Genomic DNA, 14,278 nt, shown 5'->3' on the forward strand with positions numbered 1-14,278 from the left:
TAATATAACCCATGCACCTCAGCAACCCTGTGTAAGTTGTAATAAAAAGGATACTGAGATAACAGTGATGAAACAAGTGTAAGCTAGGGATGAGGCATGCTGCAAAGTTTGGATCCAAATCAGGATTTCAAACACCCAAGAGAGATTTCAGAATTGAGTGTTTTGATTCAGTCCATTATAGAGACAGCAGCCATCTCGAATTGCATATGACTACAGTTTTTATTTTTTATATGAATGCCAGTATGTAGCCAGTTAAATCTGATACTTTTTCCTCCAGTGTTTATGTGCAGTTTATTACTCATTATGTTTAAATCTGTGATCGCCTTTTACAGCAGCAACCCAGCTCACAGATACTACCTTGCAACTGACCCAGTCACGGGAGATTTGTATGTTTCTGACACTAACACACGCAGGATCTATCGTCCAAAGTCACTCACTGGTGCAAAAGACTTGACAAAAAATGCTGATGTCGTAGCAGGAACTGGAGAACAGTGCCTTCCATTTGATGAGGCAAGATGTGGTGATGGAGGCAAGGCGATGGAAGCAACGCTCATGAGTCCCAAAGGTAGAGACATTATCAATTCATGGTCTTAAAAAAAAAATCAGTCAGGGCCTGAACTGTGCTTTAATCACAACTGTGTTTTTGAAACGCTCCTCCTCTACTGTCCAGAAAGACCATATAGAATGAAGCTACAAAAAGCCCAAGTTGATTTTATAGGAAATATTTGACTTTATAGTCCTTTTCAAATTTCACAAAGATTATGTATTCAGCAAATTATATCCAACGTTTTTAAAATGTCAATGTGTTACTCCCATCTATTCAGTTTTTCAGGTATACTAAAATACCATGCACCTCTCATAGACTTCATTTTACTTTTCTGTAGAACAATATGCAGTCAAAAGAGTAGAATGTGCAGTAAACCTTTGTTCGTTATGCTACATATATTTACAAATGATTATATTGCATACTTTCTAAGCTGTGTACTTCCTGTCCTTGTATTCCTCAGACCTAGTCACTAGCACTTAGCAAGTTGTTAGTAACGGGTGCTAAATAAATGGCTAGTGTAATAAAACTAAAAAATTTTCTCTTGACTAAAGGACTGGCAATTGACAAAAATGGATTAATCTACTTTGTTGATGGGACCATGATTAGAAAAGTGGATCAAAATGGAATAATATCAACTTTGCTTGGCTCTAATGATCTAACCTCAGCACGACCTCTAACATGTGACACTAGCATGCACATCAGCCAGGTATTTTTAAAATACAGCTAATTTGGAGTGGGGTTTTTTGGGGGGGAAGCTGGGTAGGGGGGAAAGCTAGTGCAGCTTGGTTGATCCACGAAATAGAATCAGACGGAACATGTTGAATATTTATATATTTAACAGGATACCTTTGTGTTAAGAAACTTATTCCAAGGGCATGATTTTCAGTATATTCTACTAGCAAATATATGCTGCTGTATTCAATTTTTCTGCACATAAAGTTCAGTGTAGTACAGAACAACATAATTGTCAGCAAGAAATGTTAAGTATAGTAATAAAATACCAGCAGAGTAGCAAATATATTAGACCAGTATTGGCATAATGATATTTTTTAAATGAACAGAACCACTAATGTTCTTAGTCTATTAGTTTGAATGCCAGGATACTTTAAAGAGCTCAGAGGACCCTTTTTTATTGGTCCCAGTGGAGTTATATGAAGGGACTTTACTGTTGCTATGATTGAAAATGGAATACCAATACAATATTTCACAATCTGGAAAGTACTGAATTTCATTTTTGGTATTACCTTATTACAGATAGCAATGGTAAAATATGAGTTAGTAGTTCCTTGATATCCATTACTTGAACTTCTACTTTGATTTAGACTCTCTGAATTGTTAGGTGGGTTGCACGGGCATATAAGGTCATTCCAGATTACTGGGGGGCGGAATGCCTGTAGGATAGTTCCAGTGCATCTTTTTGTAAGCTCTATAGTTTGGATAAAATAGTTTCTTTTACTCCATTTATGTTCATATGAGGCCTTTTGACTAGTCTGCTCATAACAAATTAGAAATATCCTAAAAGCATTATCTAAAACTCAGGTTAAATTCAATTCAGCAAGCTAATTGTACTTAACCTAGATTGACTGACTAATGAAACCCTTTTCTTTTTTTAGGTACGTCTGGAATGGCCCACAGATTTGGCTATCAACCCAATGGATAACTCCATTTATGTTTTGGATAACAATGTAGTTTTGCAGATCACTGAAAATCGTCAGGTCCGTATTGCGGCTGGGAGACCAATGCACTGCCAAGTGCCTGGCGTGGAGTACTCTGTTGGAAAGCATGCTGTACAGACCACTTTAGAATCGGCAACGGCTATTGCGGTGTCCTACAGTGGGGTACTTTATATTACAGAAACTGATGAAAAAAAGATTAACAGAATAAGGCAGGTCACAACTGATGGAGAGATCTCATTAGTTGCTGGAATACCATCAGAGTGTGATTGCAAAAATGATGTCAATTGTGACTGTTACCAAAGCGGTGATGGCTATGCTAAAGATGCCAAACTTAATGCCCCTTCCTCCTTGGCTGTGTCTCCAGATGGTACATTGTACATTGCTGATCTTGGAAATATTCGGATACGAGCTGTGTCAAAGAACAAGCCCTTGCTGAATTCAGTGAACTTTTATGAAGTTGCCTCTCCAACTGATCAAGAGCTCTATATCTTCGATGTCAATGGTACTCACCAGTACACAATGAGTTTAGTCACTGGAGACTATCTGTACAATTTTAGCTACAGTAATGATAATGATATTACAGCAGTAACCGATAGCAATGGAAACACACTTCGTATCAGACGGGATCCCAATCGGATGCCAGTGAGAGTGGTGTCTCCTGATAACCAAGTGATCTGGTTGACTATAGGCACAAATGGATGCCTGAAAAGCATGACTGCCCAAGGACAAGAGCTTGTTTTATTTACTTACCATGGCAACAGTGGGCTTCTGGCAACTAAAAGTGATGAGACTGGATGGACTACATTTTTTGAGTAAGTATAAAAAAAATAAAGTTGTTATAATTAGTCTACACAGTTCTAGAGTCCAGTATCATTATTTGAAATACTTTTAGGGCTTTGACAAAAATAAGCATTAAAATGTACTTGCGAACACAAACAATAATTAAACACTCGGTCACTCCTGTACTTTCGTTGTCTGTCGGACATCTTCCAAACTTTAATGTGAAATTAGTGATGAGAGATTGATGATCCAGGATCTGTGTTTTGTACTTTAATACAGTTATTATGAGACAGCAGCAAGCTTTGTCCAGAGAATCATAGCTCGGGCAAACAAGCTTTTGTAGGTTTGTGTTAAAAATCTAGATTTCTCTCTCCTTTTGCTCATTATACTCCCACTAGTTCTGTAATAAATACTAAGCCACAGGAAGAAATTTATTTTGGTGCCCAGTCTCTACTGTTTGGTCTTTCAAGTGAAAGCAGTCTATAAGATGAGTATCAAAAAAGCTCTGTATCAAAAAAGTTAGAATGGAAATTTTTTAAGTGTTGCAATGTCAGAAAGTAGAGAATATGCGGGAGGGTTCTGATGGATAAAATGGCAAGCTTCCCACAGAGGGATCATGGTCAGGAATCTAGAGCATGAGGTTTGATGAAAGAAGTGTGGGCCATGGTGAAAGTGTCATTCCCATGGGAAGCAGCTACTGAAAGTGCAGATACACCAGCAATCAGTGAGGTACACAGTAAGTAGCAAAACATGAGTGGTTAGGGAACAAGTCTGACTTGTGATTTTTACCATGTTGTTTTTATCCATTCATAATAAAATATATGAATTATCAAAAGGATTTACAGGCTCCCAGATTACATTGACTGAAAAGAGTCATGAAGTACCATAGAATTCAACATTTTTGTTTTTCTGTAGGCAACTTCATCTCAAAAATAAACAAAGAAATGAATCAGTATACCAAGGACAGTTTAATAAATGTGCCACTTAAAAAGCACAAGTGATTTATCAAAAAATCTATTTCCCAATTCATTAATACAATTTGTTTAACCAAAAAAATCATATTTGTTACTGAATTGAAAATAGATTTTTTTTTAATCACCTCACTCAGTAAAGAAACAGTGGAGATAGAAAAGTTCAGAAAAAGGTGCCAAAGGTGATTTGGGAACACACAGAATGTGCATATAATATACACACAATGACTCATGAGAGATGAGAAGAAGTAGAATTATTCAGGCTGAGAAGGAGCAGAATTAGGGGGAACTGTATTGAGGTATTCTGAATTACAAACAGCATGATGAAAACTGATCAGTCTCTTCTTTTTTATCCTTTCCTATCTTGTATCTTGAGGATGAAACGTAACAGCAACTGCTCCCAAGGTCAGGACCTAAAAAAAGCTTTCAAGTCAGTGCACATGATAAAGAAAATAAAGTGCTGGTGTCAGGCAATGGCTGTAGAGCCAGACGTCTATGTTCGGAGCTAACTTCACATTTATGTCAGTATACATTTGGCTGAGGCAGTAGGTGGGGAGACTGAGCACCTGCATCTACTCTCCAACCTTTACATATGCCATCAGAGACATGAGAGTAGCAGGCACTGCTTCAGTGCACATTGTGTCCTGAAGGGGAGATGCAACTAGAAGTGCTGATTTCCAACAAAAGCAGCAGGTGGAGCAGAATTGCTGCCTGTTTTAAGATATTGTTATAATAATCTGTAGATTGGCAGAGCGCTGATAGCGAGTATGTTCCCAAAGCATTAGTGCACATCTGTAATATTTAATTGCATATTTGTGCATATTTCTTGTCTTTTTAGGCCTTGACAAAAGTATCTAGAAACATAGTAAGGATACGCAGAAGAATGGGAGAATATTCAGCAGTAGGCAGGGAATACATTTTGCTTTCATGAGTTAGAAATGTCCTTTTAACTGAGAGAACAAAGCTAAGTTCCAGGTTGATTGTGCATAGTCACCCAATTCAATGAGAATAAATGTAGTTTTAACTTCAACTCGTATACATAAAATTCCTGGCTTCTACCTTGTGGCTTGGACCAATCAGGGGATTGGGGGGATAGTAAGTTTGTTATTGAAACTAATGTGTCTGCTGGGTACAGCTGGCATTTTTAGCACACTGGCATTCATTTTGAATAGTGTAGAGCTAGTGTTTTATTCCTACCTGTAATTTCTCTCCATGTTACTTGTAATTGTTTTGTGCCTATTGAGATTCCATTAGGGAAAGGGCTGATGGTTTCTGAATGTACTTAATGACTTCTGCATAGTCTCAAAGATAGATTGTATTCAGTACCAAGTAGTTTACACTTCTACTTTGTGCATTACAGGTAGGATTTAGGATAATAAGTTTCATGAGCTAAATAATTACTTATTTATTGATTCAGTAAACAACCATCTTTCACATCTGACCTTCTTTCATGTAAACTTTCTGGTCTCTGCTAGGTATGTCCAGCTAACTAATAGAGCCCCATTGTGTTTTGACACTATGCAAAGGCCGACTATTCCCTTCAGCCAGTATTAGTTCTTATTCCATGCTGCCATTTATGTATGTTTATAAACAATAACCTCACAGTATTGACTCATTACAATTCCTAAACTGAAATACTTACAGAGAAAGCTAAATAATTTCACTCATCCAGAATATAGAAATAAATAAAATTGATACTGAAAATTAAGACCACACTGACTATGTAGAGCTATGCAAAGTGAGAGCATGTCATTGATTTTGGTAAGAATATAAAGTTCTTTTAAAAATATATGGTGCTTCACAGCTCCTTAAATGTTTGTTCATATAAAATCCTCCTATTTAGGATCATGTGTTTCCTTTTTGAAGAAGGAAATGATACATATGAACAAGGAAACTTCATTGTAACTTTTCCTTTAATTATTGGTGAATCTTTCTCTTTGGTTTCCAGAGCCACAACTTCTATAATGTATGGCCAGAATCGTATGTAGTTTATGGCTAGAGCAGGTTGAAATTTTTTTAATGGAACAGTTTTCCATCAGAAAATGCAGTTTTGTCAGAATAAAAAGTTTTGTGAAAACATATTGATTTTCATTAAATTTTCTATGGGAAAAAGTCTCAGAACAAATTATTTCAACTTTCTTTTTATGTTTTGATAATGCTAAATGCTTTGCATTGACTTTATCATTTCAAATAATTTTGTTTTAACCCATATTAAAATATTAATTTTAATATTATTTTATTAATATATTTAATATTATTTATATGTTAATGTCTTTATAGTGTTGAAATGTTTTGGTATTAGCAAAACATTTTAATGTTTGCTAGCAACAATTTTTTGGAATTTCTGTTCCACAGTAAATTGCAACATTTTGACTTTTTGTTCTGATTTGAAATAAAAACAAATGTTGGAATTTCCCACAGAATGAAAATTCCATTTTCTAACCAGCTGTATTTGTGGCTTGTTTGTGCCACACTCTGGTTGTCCAACATATCTTGAAAGTTGTAAAAGTTAAGTTAGAAAAGCGACCACCATTGTTATAACTATAGGATCAGTTTTTTAGCCCAATTCTGCAAAGACTATGTGGGCAAAAGTGTTTATCTGTACAGATCCAGCAGGACTGGGGCTTAAATGCAAGGAACTCTCATCGATTTCAGTTGGAGTCCAAAGATCTGAGAGGAGATCTAAAAGGAGAATTTTGCCCTGGATGATCTGGCTGGTTGCCCTGACAACACTAGGCAGTAGGACTTGATTCTTTTCAGGTTTTTCCAAAGAGCAAATCTCTCTAACATCACATGCAAAAAGACCATTTTAAGAAGTGCCCTTTTATGATCAAGTACATAGCTAAAATGCAAGAAATTTGTTTCTATTCTCTCTTTTCCACTTTTATTTAGCAAAACACAGCAAATTAATCCTGATTTGCATGTGATGTTGCAGGCACACAGATCTAGGTATCAGTTTGTGAACAAACTACGTGAATTCTGTAGCTCCATATTAGATTGCCTACCAGTTATTTTATTCATAATTTATATGTTTTATTGTAAAATGATACTTCTGAATTCCTATGCTGTTAATTATTCTAGCCTAGGCCCTAGTGGATAAAGTGTCTGCTTTATGTTTCAAAGGTTGGTAGTTTAACTCTTAACTCTTCTTAAGGTTGTACTTTTTTATTAAAATTTATATTAACTTCAATTTTGAATCATTATTATAATTCTTGATTCTTAACAGTTTGCTAAACCAAAAAAAAAAATCTTCTAATACAAATCATTTCACATGAAAAGAGTAAGAACTCATCCATAGAAAAATGTATATACTCTGCCAGGCAAAGATAACAGCCATGCTAAAGGTCAGCAGGGTCCACCTCCTATTGTTACAAACCATCTTGCTTAATCTGAACTTTTCTTTAATCATGGCTGTTTCCATGTATACTTTTGAATTATTTTTCTACCTTTTTTTACGTGATCATTTTTGGATGAGATACTATATAGCAGATTAGTATGTATTGCATCATTTTTGTACAAACCGTTTCCACTCTGGATGGTAAGCTAGCACAGGTATATGAAATGAATAATATTTTTATCTGAACTGAAGACTTTGAAATGCTGAAATGAAAAAGATTATCCATATTATATGTCACAATTTTGAAAACCCTGAAATCAATCCATATAATCCATTTATTGGTGTAAAGAACCAAAAGTCCTCCATGGAATGTCCCAAAGTGCAAGAATTAGCCAGTCAGACCTCCCAAGCTGAAAAAGATTTAGTTTCAAAACTTTCCATTAATTGAATGTTTGAGTCTTAAGAGCATTAATTATTCCAGAAAGTCATTGTAATTTGCATTCAAATAAATTGACCACATGCTTAAAGCTGCATTCTGTAAAGTGCCCAAGCATTATGGTAACCCTCTGCTTTTGCAAATGCAGCTGACTTTTAGATTTAGCTAAATTTCTTTGAGGTTGACAGAATCCTGCCATATAAACAATTAAAGGTAGGGCTGCTGTCAGCTCCTCAAAAGCTGAACTTATTTCTAATTTCAAAGGTGCACAAGGTTGATACGATGGCATAACATCAGACCATCATCAGTTTTCTAACTGCAGTAGAGTTATTCTCTGAAAATCATTAGACCAGATCCTTGTCCTTCCCCCTTCAATCAGTCTGCTTTCTGCTCCTCAGGAAACATAAAATAGCTGTAAAGCTGCCCTAATGGAACTGCTAGGGATTCCTTTGGCATCGGAGAATCCCAACATGGCGTAAAGCCAAGATAGTTGGCTGTATGCCATCTGCTGGAATAGTGATACACTGCCATGGTTATAGTCTGCTGAGGCACTGATGCCTCATCTCCCTTGAAATAACAGAGATGATCAGTAAGGAACTCACTGCTCTGGAATGGCCCTGGGCTAAAATATTCCAGATTTGCTGTCTTTCAGAGCATGCTGCAAAGTTAATTTGTTTTACCTGGCCTCCGAGGAGAGTTAGGGGAGATTGAAGTACTGGACGGTGCATTTGGGATGTTATTTGTATTTAGAGCTGCTACTTGGTCGAAGGGGTGAGGTGGTTGACATTTCATGTTGTAAATTTGAGTAATTGGAGTGGTACTCAGAGCTTGTGTGTGATGTTTTTTATTGTTTTAAGTCTCAAGAGGGAAAAACAGTGGGTGTGTCAGGGCCAGGAAGAGGTGTGGCTGGACCCCTTACACTCCAGTGATGCCTGCTAGTAATATGTTCCCTAAAGGATAACTTAGAGCAATCCTTAGGATCAGGGGAGTGGCAAGAGGTCTGAGAGCTACATTTCCCCCCTTCCTCTTTGGTCCTGTGCCAAGCAGCGCTATAAGAACCTTTGTCTTAAGTGTATTAAAAAAAAAAGTCCTGGTAGACATTTTAAAATAAATAAACATTAGAATTCTGCATATTTTGTCTAATCTCTCCATTTAGTGTCTCTTGCCTTCATAACTTAATGCTATCTGATTGTTGGGGTTAGCTGCTTTAAATCAGTTTGTGGTCATTTTTACTCCCCTGGCTTTTATGAAGGATGTACACATTCCCTATGCTAATCTAAAATTTTAATCTTCTACTTTCTCTTATCTCCAGAAAGATTTTGACCGTCTATTTCATTAACCATGAATTAATTCCAACAATGAATTCTTAGTTAAAACTAATATCAATTTATGGGCTTTTTCCCTTCAATCACAAGTTTAATGTGATTCCTGAAAAATTGTTTCAGCCAGTAACTAAACATTTTAGTGCATTAAACTACAGCCTTGCTGATCTCAGGATAGTCTCAGTGAAGAAAATATTCAAACCTTGAAGAATTGTTTATGAGGGAATAACATCTGGATATTTGGATTTCAAAATGCTAGCTCCCTGAAGCTTAAACACCAAGAAAAAGAACTCTTTTTAACCTATCTAGTGTTACTTTACTAGTAGAAAGGAGCACTTACTCAGGCTAAACATGCATATTTCCTGCTTGTATATCTAATTCCTTTCTATGTTCTTTCCTCTTTTCTTTCAGGGAAGGGTAGCATCAAGCAGACACAGATCTGCTCCAGATCCCAGGTGTATCCCCCCTGCAGTCCTCTCACTGCTTTTCCTTCTTTTCCCCATCCATTTGGCCCCCAAAGCTACCGCTCCTGCAGTATTTTGTTACATTTTTTACCTGCTCTCTGATCCTCCTCCCTCTTTCCAAATTCCCCCATCAGTTCACAAAGGCATATTTGGCTGTCTGACTTTTCCACTCCCCTCGGTACCTTTCTTCCTAAACCCCACTTGTATCTCCTGACATCCTGCTCCTCCCTGGGCATTGCATGCCCTGAGCTCATTTGTCTTTTCACTCCTTCTTTTGCTCATCAGTCACCAAGGGACTGGGGATGGAAATCAAGGAGAGTGACATTAGGAGCAGGGAAACTGTAATAAGTTTTTTCTGCCCCCCTTGTTAAATGAACAAGCATTCCAGACAATTTAGAAAAGTTTTAACGTCTGCAGAATGTGAATCCTGAAGTTAATGTTTTATATCGCGTTCCAGGTAAAAAAAAAATCCCTTTTACGTGCTTGACTGCTTAGCATCATGCTTTACCTATTGTGGTTATTATTAAAATTAATAATGTGTTGAGTGCTGGCAGTTTGCTCAGTGCTGTATGATTCAGAGGAGGGTACAGGCCCTGAACTGAGTGGTTTAGCTACCCCACATACCAGGCACCAACATTCCAGTGAAATGCAACAACGGTGAAGAGATTACATTCAGAAGTAAACAAAACATTTCCATTTTACTCCTCCTTTTATGCACTTCCTGATGAAAGCTGAAGTGGAAATATTGTAAAACAATATTTTGGGCCTTATGCTGCTTCCCGTATTAACACAAGTAATCTCACTGTACACACTGGGATTGCCTACAGGAGTCAATCATCTGGTTAAAAAAAGATTGACAAAACAGTTTTCCGTCAAAAATGCAGTTTTGTTGAACTACAAACATTCGGCAGGAATGTGTTGATTGCAATAAATTTTTTGACGGTGATAACGTAGAATCATTTTGTTTCAATAATGTTGGATAATTTAGTTTAGAGAAGGTACAATCTGACATTATTGAAATGATGTTTCCACCTTGTCAAAAAAAAATTTCTACGTTATCAAAACAAACAAACAAAAATAGATATCATCCCAAGAAAATGTTTCAATGGTTCCAAATAGAGTTTTTTCAGAATTTTTCATTTTGTACGCATTTTCAAAATTTCTGCTTTTCATTCTGATTTGGATTTTTTTTTTAATGTCAGAATTTCCCACAGAACAGAAATTCTGGTTGCCGACCCGATGTAAAGCATAATCCAAGAAAGATTTGGCCCTTTATACTATACTGGTTTTGAGTTATTTGTTCTTCTGTTATATCCATCATAGCTAGGTGGTAGCCATTAAAGGCTACACAAACCCAGAATTCTTTGGCTCTGCTGCTCTGAATCAGCCTAGCATTAGAAAATATACTACACATCCACTGCATTGGCAGGAGGATGGACTGTAGATGATCAAATATGTCTTGTCTGTTTCTGACTTGTATTACTCCATGTTTTTCATTACTTCTAAAACATCGTGCAGTTACATTATCTCAAAGCCTAGTCACCCTCTCTATTCCTACCACCAACATGCTTGTTCAGGCCCTCAGAATCTCTTGCTCCAACTATTCCTATCTCCTGCCACCCACCTATCAATGAGTTCAAAATGTGATGGGCAAAAAATCATTCACCATGCTTACTATATTAACTGTGTTCAGTCCCTTTTCAAATTCCTTTTTTGCCTTCTCCTATATCAAATTCTTGACTATACAACCTGGCCCCTGACAGCTTCTTGACCTGTCTTTTTCCCCATCAGTGAGCTCAAGCTATACAACTTGTATCTTTGTATCTGCTTCTTCGTTCTTCATCTCCTTCAGCTGTCTTCTCTGGCACTCCTTCCATGGTATCTCAGTCACCTTAAACCTGCTCTTTGACTCAGCTCAGAATCCCTTACACACATTTTTCCTCCAAATCCCTCTCAAAAACCACTGGAGATGTGCAGTGCAATGTGCGGGCTCACAGTCATGGTTCCCTGGACCTACTCTACACAGCCATGGCAATTTGGGCAGCAGTAACTTCTGCTCCTGGCAGAAGCTCTTATGCCAACCAAGGATGAGGTATAACTGAGTTTAATTCCATTATACCACCTCCTCTTGCTGCCCCTGATATGTGCTGCCTTGCCCTTATGCCAGGTGGTAAAACTCTAGTGAGGGACGCATCAGCAATGTGTGGCAAAGCTGACATGGGACATGACGGAACCACCTCCACCTGCTTCACACTAGCCAAAGATTTGCCCTATGCAAAGGAAATTCTTCAGGGAAAGTCTCTGGCTGATGTACATTCACTGTGTGCGTGAAGGCAGTAGATCAGAGAATCCAGCCTAAGTTCTTTAGGGCAGAAACTTTCTCTTCATATTGCTAATGCACAGTTGGTGCTATATACAAATATTATGTAACAATGTTGAATCCAACTTACTATTTTTGAGACTTTCTCAATGATAATGGTGCAGCTTGCTTTAATTGTATGTTTACATTTCTACTGTAGATAAATTGTAAAAATGCACAGATTCTTAACTTTCTTCCTAAAAGGTTTAAAAAATTAAATTCTTTTTGCTGTGAAAACAGGCTGTGACCTTGCAACTCTCCATAATATAAAAATAGCATAACATTACAGTAAATCTCATAAATTTAATGAAACAAAATATTAAAAACTCAATTCTGGAAAAATTATCTTCATAATGAACAACGAAATCCTCTTACTATTTCATAATATGCCTGCTTAGAGAACAAAAGTAAACATGCTAAATAGCATCCTATTACCAGTGCTCTAGGCATCAGTGTGAAAACTCTGAAGAAAAACTTTATCTCACTCCCTAGATATTTATAGAGCACCTATGTCGCTGGTAGCAAGGTACAAAACAGTGTCTCTTAGTTCATGTACTTTTACCTTTTTTCTTCATTTTTTCAGTCCTTGGAAGATTACTTTATATAATGTTGGTCTTTAAAGGTAAGCTAAGTAATGAAAATAGAAATGAGATACCATCAAATAGGTAATAATATCACAATGGCAACAATGATCAGCAATATTACAAAGCTTCCATGCAGGGGAAAGTGAGAGGTGCCTTGGTTCCTATCAAGAAAATCAGGAGATGATGTCTGTAATGTTTAGAAAAGCACTGAGGAGTCAGGTTAGTTGACAAGAAGGCAATAGCACTTTTATTAACTCCATAAATACGCAGCTCTACCTATCTTTCTTCAGGCTTCTGAAAGTATCTCGTTCACTCCCAGCAAGTTCAGAGGCTTAGCAATGCCATGAGCTCAGTCACTCCCATATTAAAATTATCTCATCTCCTTTGCATAGTTTTTTCCATAATATCTATTCTTACAATGCAGCCAGAAGATGTTTTCATTTTTGCTTCACATAAATCAGTTAAAATCTATTCCAGATCTCACTTTGATGTGAAACAAATACCCTTCTAACAGAGGGTTTGATTCAATGCACATTTGAGTCAATTAAAAATTCCCTTTGACTTCAGTGGATGCAGGAGCAGGCCCAGAATAAACCATGCACTGTTTTCAACCACACCAGATTCCAGCTTCATGTCCTTACCTTAAAGGCCCTTCATACTATGTATCTCCCAATTTATCACCTTATCTCTCTTATCATTTTACCTACATTCCCTGAGCTCTGCCACTAATATAAACCCTATATGCTTTTCCATTTCTCCTATAAATGTGTCTGTGCTTTCCTCCACACTTCCCCTGCATGGAAATGCTTCTTGTAATTGCTATCATCTCTTCCTTCCTTCGCTCCAGGACCCTCTGCTGTATGTCCTACAAAGGAATCAGCCCATAATTGTAGACTAGATTGTGTGGCTGTTGGGAATAACTGCTTTTATATTTTAAATCTTTCTGATGATTTTGAACCATCCGAAACCATCAAGGTATACAAAAGTTAATCTGTGTAACTGCATGATCTTATCATTTCCTTCATCCTCTCTTCGCTCTTCCATCCGTTTGTTGCTTCTTCTTTCAAGTTAGATTTTAAGATGTTTTGGGCAAGTGCCATGTCTTTCTGGGGTTTTCACAGCCTCCAGCAGAATGGGGCACTGTCCTTTGGGGGCAATTGTGCATTATTGAATATTGATTGTTTCCCCTTGTAATGTTTGAGCTCATATTTACAAAGATATAGTGCCTTTCATCCCAAAGATTCTGATTACGTTCTACAGATTATTTGTATGCGGCATCACTGAAACGCAGCCACTTCTGAGGCAGAAATGAGGCCAGGTCAGGGGAAGAGAGAATGAGGAAATATAAAAGAATTTTCCTAAAAGTAATAAATATTAGGAAAACTTTCACTTAAATTGGGAGATGAAATGTAAACAAAGTTATCATCCTTCTTACTGGTATCTGTGGACGTTATGATGTCACAAAAACAAGCATATGACTTCATGGGAATAAACAGCAGAAGCAGAAGATCTTCTAGGGTGAAATGCATCCCTGGTAGAATGCCAGGACAAGGCCTATGAACCATTAAAGTTCCACTTGAATCCTCAGAAAAGATTTCTGTTAGACTAGTTTATGCTGACCTTCTGCATCAGAGTGACTTTCACTTAAAAAGAGTAGACATTTTTTTTAATTGAGTCATCTAAAAAAGTACAGATTGGCAGAACTTCTTTATCCGTACTGGGAATCCTCACTTTGAGTGTTTAATGCTGACGGAAAAGTAAAATTATTGGAATATAATTTTTCTTCATTTTGCTAAACTTTC

The 14,278-nt window shown here is 37.0% G+C and overlaps 1 protein-coding gene across 10 annotated transcripts in view; it reads left to right on the forward strand.

Moving 5' to 3' along the window:
* Positions 1–14,278, forward strand: part of TENM3 (teneurin transmembrane protein 3) — a 468,379-nt gene that overhangs the window by 425,781 nt on the left and 28,320 nt on the right. For 7 of the 10 annotated variants that reach the window (XM_077814520.1, XM_077814521.1, XM_077814522.1 and 4 more), the window contains 3 exons: positions 333–565; positions 1,099–1,253; positions 2,161–3,035. In XM_077814520.1, coding sequence (XP_077670646.1) covers positions 333–565; positions 1,099–1,253; positions 2,161–3,035 — 1,263 coding nt within the window. The remainder of the gene's footprint in view (positions 1–332; positions 566–1,098; positions 1,254–2,160; positions 3,036–14,278) is intronic. The other 3 variants (XM_077814523.1, XM_077814524.1, XM_077814527.1) reach the window with 1 other exon arrangement.

This window comes from Eretmochelys imbricata, chromosome 4, assembly GCF_965152235.1.
Source record: "Eretmochelys imbricata isolate rEreImb1 chromosome 4, rEreImb1.hap1, whole genome shotgun sequence".
In the NCBI taxonomy this organism is placed as follows: domain Eukaryota; kingdom Metazoa; phylum Chordata; order Testudines; family Cheloniidae; genus Eretmochelys; species Eretmochelys imbricata.